Genomic DNA, 7,054 nt, shown 5'->3' on the forward strand with positions numbered 1-7,054 from the left:
GAGCGGCTTGGCTCAATACGACCGGCTGCTAAACGGCGTACTGAACAAATGAGCCGCCCAATTTCGTCGCAACACGCAACGGACATTTACCGTGCTTGTCAATTTCACGTGCCTAACAATCAATAAACATCCTACTGTACCACTAAATCACTTGCAAACAAAATGTTTCGTTGTTCTTTTTTTTCCACTTTGCACTTCATCCGACATGATGATTTAAATTATTAAAGTAAAATCAATTCAATTTTTAAAAAATTTTTGAAAATTTAACAAACAGAAAAATTGGCACAAAATGACAGACAACAACTTGATTTTCATACTGCAAACAACAAATATGAAATTTCCTTTATGCAAATCATTCTTTCAGCTGACGAAATTGTAACAGTCAAATTGCTTTATTTTTAATGACACTTGGCAATATGAAATAAATTATTTAAATTTGTTTTTACAATTTGATTTTTCCTGCTATGCGACCGCTTTTAAATAGAACTTCCGTTTATTTTAATACAGTATGATAGTAAAAGTACAGAATGCAAGTATAAGGAACGTTAAAGTGAAATTTTATGCTCAAAAAGAAAAATCAAGTATCTAAGACAATGCCGTAAATGAATACAGAAAAACAATGCTAATAAATGAATAACTAATAATTGAACAGATACAGATAATAGATTTGTGGAAAGATGTGTAAAAATAGATTAGCATTTCTGAAATGAATTCATTCATGCACCTTTACAGTTAGCAAAAAAAATACAATGAACATAATTATTGTTGAGTTGAGTTCAGTTGAAAACTGTCTCATTAATCAAAAGAAGAACAAAGTTATCTTCTCAGAAATTCAGAAAATTTTCTGATTACATTTTAGTCTGCTGAGTCAAAAAATGAAATAAAAAACGATATGGGTTAATTTTCCATTTCAAAACTGAAAATATCAATAATTTCCCAAAACTTGATAGGAAAATATGCTTTGTGAAAAGAGCAGAAAAACTAATAGGAAAACAGTCTAAACAATTTACACGGAAATGCGACAGTGCACATGAATCAGACGAATTGAATCAATACGACTCTAGAATTGTCAAAAATTATTCCATTTTAAAACCCTATCTACTAAATTCCTATAATCTGTTTTCGCCTGCTGTAAAGTTGGAATAAATTTTGTTTGCCTTTCCAATTATCTATTCACTTTACGGCATACAGAGCAAATTGTTTGCACGAATGCCGACAAAATTAGAGACCAAAACCTAACATCCTGCATGCATCCCTCAATGCAAAATATAAGTGGGCCATGAAGATTTTCCACTGTTTTTTGAATAAACAACATTTCCAAAAAATCATATACATAATTTTCACAGTTTCATACCTAAATTTCAGACCGAGTGAAATTTTACATATCAACGACAAAATCTAGTGCTTACTTTGCTTCCAAGCTTACAACAAAATATGATCAGTCGAAGTGTGCGCGTCACAAGCTGGCGTTGAAAAATTATTAATCAAAAAATTCTTCTTTCCTATTTTTTAGCGTTAAAATTTGAAGTGCACAATTTGGCACTGGAAGTGGAAAAAAAGAAAATTAAATTTGTAGAAAAAAAATTCACCATATGCACAAGTATTGATTGCTAAATCATAATAAACGGGAGGGGGGGGGTTTAATATGGATTTTCGTTGAATCAACCTGATCGTGTCGATCGAAGAAATTGATAAACCCTGTGAAAGAAGATGATTTGCATCGAGCAGGCGTCACTTATCGCTTAGAGTGTAGGAAAAAAGAGACAAAGAGCACACCAACTACGAGGATCTGAGAATCTCTCAGAGCCATCATCATCGGTTACGTCAAACGACCAGATTTCTGGTGATTCTTACGCGTGCTGTCTGCTTCCAAGTACCAAATGTCTGGCTGAACGATCGCCAGTCTACGTTCCCATGCGTATTCCATTACATCAGTATTATATACTGGAAGCACGCTACTGCTGACTGGTGCGAATGCAGACAAAAAATCAAACGGCTGGACAGACAGCTGTCTGGCTCGCCAAAATGAAATTCCTCGTTGACCATTCGATATTTTGGAAAATTTTCCCCTCTTCAATATTTTTCCTCTAAAAACTCTGATCAAAAAATATTTTCGCTTCAACTTGTCCAAAATTCAAATTTGGCAATTTTCAAAATGGACAATACAAAAAATATGCTACCATATATGCATCAAATTTAAGTTTCAATTATTTAAAAATGAGGCAATTTTTAAGCAGAACAGTTCTCCATCAATCAATTTTTCTTTTTTATTTTTGTTGAAAAAGGAGGAGGAAAACGGATAAGGAGATGAAAACGAGGAAGTGAAGAAATCGTTGTGTCTTTAGTGTACTTTTACCACAATTAAGCAATATGTATATATATATATATGGTTAAGTTTATAAAAAATGTTTTTTAATTTAAATAAATGAACTGTCAAATTTCGAAGAACCTACCAGAAGTGAGAGAAAATATGCACACCATTGAGGAAACAGAAGAAATTGTCTGGGAATAATTGAGCAATCATGTGCAAATGACAACAAATTGAGAAATACATTTTTGAAGAGAGTTCGTTTTGTGGTGGAAAACGTGTCAAATGTCAGAAACATAACTCAAAGCACACACGATCTGATGAAACGTTAGAGGAAAAAATTTTCTTCAAATATTACAAATGAAGTATTAATATTTACCAAAACTGAAGGCACATTAATTGAATGTTAATAAACTTAAACGGAAAATTATAAAACAATTGAAATCCAAAATTGTTTATTGATTTTTTTAAAAAAAATGATCCTTGAAAAGCGTGACGTTTAAACGTGAGAAACGCTTTCAAAATGCATCGTGTAATAATAAAACATTTACATATTTGAACAGCATAGAACTGTAAATCGAATGTGCGTACCACTGACGGCGTTTACCCTGTTGAAATGTACATACTTGGTGAACGTTTTTGTAGAATAAAAAAGAAAAAGGAAAGAAAAAAAATTTTTTTTAAATAATAATCAGCATATGATAATTTTTTCATTTGCATAAATTCTCAAATTTAAATTTGCATTTGCTGTTGCAGTGGAATGGTAATTTCGTTGTTTTGGAGAAACAGCAATAAGAAAAGTGATCAAATGGTGAAGTGCTTTGAGCATTTCAATTAGGGGGAGTGAGAGATACACGTCTGCTGTGATAATATTAATAATGCAACGATTACAGTGGAAATATTTTTCAAAAAAATATATATACAAAGCACCGCTTAGTGCTTTTCTCTGCAGCAAGCATTGAGCGATTTCCCCCATGTCCTAGCGATTGTGAATGGTCCCCCATTTCTGAGTTGAAGAGGAAAAGAAATATATTGAAAATTTTCCAATTGATTGCAATACCAGCAGAGATGATATGGGATATTCAATAGTGGAAAGAAGAAATTTTGTTAAAATCAAATCGATCACTGAGTGAGTGAAGGAATCGATCCAATCGACGACTGATCGATCGATCAATCATTGCAATATTTATGTTTGTATGCATTATTGAAAAGAAAGCAGAAAAGAAAAAAAACTAAAAAGGAAATGCAAATTCTATTTTTGCATTTATGTGTTGAAACCTTTTTCAAAAAATGTCAGTTTAAATTAAGGAAAAAAAACTGCTGACGTCTATTCATAGGGAAAAGCTGAAAGGTCAGGAGGGGGGGGGGGAAATTTTTTTTAATAATAAATTTTACTTTATTAAAAATTAAAATGTCTAATAATAATAAATAAAAAACAAAAATTGCCCCCTCTCTTCCCCCTCCCACCCTCCATTCATCATGCTTCACTGCCTGCTTCCACAAATTCAGACCCACCAGACGGGGAAATGCATGTGGAATAATAAATTAATTGAATAAAAGCTGCCCAAGCTGGCGGCGGCACAAGCTCGGCTCGTGCCAAGCACGTTTGATTCATGGGCACAAAAACGTATAGCCGACACGCATGAATGAATGTGGCGCGTCGTCCTGTCAGCCAGGCACACAACAGCCGCGCAATTTGAACATTCCAACTTTCATAAACAAGCTTCTCAATGAAAAACGGCCGCCATTCCACAAGCTTCAACTGAACTCTCATTTTTGGGATGTTTTTTACAAAAAACAAAAAATAACACCAAAAAAAGCCGAAATGAAAAAAATGTGAAAAAAATAATTGCGGAATGTGAAATGCCGTTGTTCACCAAAATGGGAACTGTTTGGGATGGTTGGAAAATTCGAAAAATGGAAAAATTAGCGCTTTCAGCAGAGAGGCATTCACTTGGGGCTAAAAATAATTGCACCTTGACGGCATAGATAGTGCGAAACGAGCTGAGCTTCGTTTGAATTAACATTAAACGTACACACCTCGGCTGTTGCTGTTCAAAACGTGCTATTTGGAAGAGTGAAATGCTTGCCATAAAAAAACTCAAAAAAACTTGAAAACAACAGAAAATTGACAATGCTATTATTTATATTTCTATGAGAGTTGATAAATAGAAAAAAATATATGTATATACAACAAAAACCTTCTTTCTTTCTTTTATTATTTTTTTTGATCTCTTTCGTAACGTGTGAACAACTGCAACTTGTTGATTAATACGATTATTATGACCCTGAGCCGTTACGCCATTTTGACGAAAATTGTTTGCTACGTTCCATCCACCACCCCTATGGCAATTTACGTCATAAAGCACGTCAATGCATCAGGAATCCAAGATCTATCTATGACCGATCTATCCACCGAAAAAATTGAATTTATTTTTTTTCTTCACAAATCATATATTTTTCAATTTAAATGTAATGAAAAATCCAAAATTGAAAAGGAAAAAATTTCACTTGACTTCTTTTCATTTTTTCCTTATTGTATTGAAAAGCATTAACTGAATACCACCAACCAAACAGGATAAAATGATCGATGAAATCAATGACAATGGTGTGAATAATGAATGCATTCCGTTTCCATTTTCACTCCGCCCCCTCCACCGACACTTATAACAGTTGCACTGTGAACTATAATTGTGCAAAAAGAAAAATATACATATGCAAATTTGTTCACTTTACAAAGCAGAATAGATGATGTTTTTGAAAAATGACCTCTAATGAACATATGTGAAAATGACCAATAGCGAAAGTTATTTATTTATCATTATTGAATAAAAGTTCAAACTTTTGCTCATTTTCAAATATTAAAAAAATTATATCAAAAAATATGAATTGCAATTATGCGTTGTTGAAATTTTTGATTAATTTCACCTGCAATCGAAACAACCACACACACAGTGTGCGATCAAAGAGGTTAATTGGTTCTAGCTGTTGGCACTCATCAATTCTATTAGCGAGCTTTTAAAAAGCATCTTCAATTTATTAGCCTATATTGCAAGAATCAATAATTAAAAAAAGACGAAAACTGCTACACTGGGCATTAATGAAGTCGAATAGAACCGTCGTAAATTGCAAATTTCATCAAAAGAATATCACTAATCAATCCTCCATTTAAAACAATTATGATCATTTTTGCTAACAACAACAGACAAAACTGATTTGCAAAACTTCCAATGAAGCTTGAATGAAAGTTGATAACAATTAAGAACAATCTGATCTGCTTTTTCCTCTTATGCAAAAAGGAAAAATGCACTCAGACAGAGAGAAAAAATCATTAAATTTTTGAAAAAGTAGACAAAATTGTCATTCAATATTATTTGCAGATAATGTATAATTTGTGAATTGAAATTCATGAATTGAAATCACTAAAAATGAAGTCAGACAAAAATTTACAACAGAAATATTAACAACGATCAAAAGATGCCCCACCCCACATGGCTCAGAAACACATGGCCAAAAAACATCACAAGCAAAGAAAAACAGAAATCAAGAAAATTAACACACACCCACAACGACTGTGAATGAAAAGTTGCTCTCTTCATGAAGCTGCAGAAGAAAACAGCTGTGCCGTTTGGCGCCTATTGAAAACTATATGAAAAATTTTAGTAATTTCATTATTGCCTGGGTTGGGGGGAAAATCAAATGCAATCAATCCTTGGCCCCCAAAAATGAAATCATCTCACCACGGCTAGAAAACAAATTCGCTTGGAAATGGATCGGCCAGAGAAGCCGGAAAATCAGCTGCTTCCACTGTCAGAAAAGCGATTGGTTCATTTTCCATTTGGAAAATTCTATCCCAAAATTTTTATATTTTTGAGTTGAAGAGAAAAAAAAAGAAAAAATTTTGCAAACAACATAAACAAAAATGTATATTGCTATTTTTTGCCTCTGAACATCATAATGCAAAATGGAGAGAAAAAAAAAGAAAAATTTTCGCACGTTTCATCAACTGGCACCGACCATTCTGAGCAGCTAGATAATCATTTTTGCACACGGCTATTATTCCAATATCAGAGCAGAAACTTTTCAGCATAAAACATTTTCAAATGCAAATTCAAAAAAATAATTTGCATTTCATGTGATGAAATTTTATCAACAATCGAAAAAATAGTGAAAAACTATTTGTCATTCAAATTTGAAACATAATAAATTCAAATGAAATATTGAACGTAAGAAGAAGAAAATTGAAGAAAAATCGACATATTGAATTTGTTTTTCATTATGAAATGGATTTTCTTCAACTTTGACAAGTTGTTAATAAAAATCACAAAACAGGCTCAAGAACTTTGACCATATAATGTTGAATGTAACTTTCCAATTGCAATTTTGATTAAAAATTTAAACTTTTAACCACTCAAAATTAATTTAATTTATTCATAATAAAAATAATAATAATAATACTCCATCATACCTGGTATGTTCTTCTGTAAAATGTTGTAGTTGTTGAACGAAGATTTTAGAAGGATGCTAGGATGCAAAATTGTGTGCGTATGTATCGACTGATTGACCACCACCAACACCACCACCGAACAGCGAATACAGATGATGGAAATGAATAAAAGGCACGATGACAAATGCAGCAATCTATTTTAAAAAAAAAACATATTTTATAAATAAAGAAATATGCGCATTATTGTATTATGTTATAAGATGAAGTAATTTATGCCGAAGAAAATTTCGAAAATATGG

General features: G+C 32.4%; 1 protein-coding gene across 1 annotated transcript; it reads right to left on the reverse strand.

The window, feature by feature from the left end:
- Positions 1–12: 12 nt before the first annotated feature.
- Tsp_04145 (conserved hypothetical protein) lies at positions 13–1,315 on the reverse strand. The gene is made up of 4 exons (XM_003374912.1): positions 1,178–1,315; positions 1,094–1,129; positions 1,011–1,060; positions 13–112 (listed from the first exon to the last, which is right to left on the reverse strand). Exons 1-4 carry the CDS (start codon positions 1,313–1,315, stop codon positions 13–15), a joined length of 324 nt encoding a protein of 107 aa, XP_003374960.1.
- Positions 1,316–7,054: the final 5,739 nt, after the last annotated feature.

This window comes from Trichinella spiralis (genome assembly GCF_000181795.1).
Source record: "Trichinella spiralis strain ISS 195 chromosome Unknown Scfld5, whole genome shotgun sequence".
Lineage (NCBI taxonomy): Eukaryota > Metazoa > Nematoda > Enoplea > Trichinellida > Trichinellidae > Trichinella > Trichinella spiralis.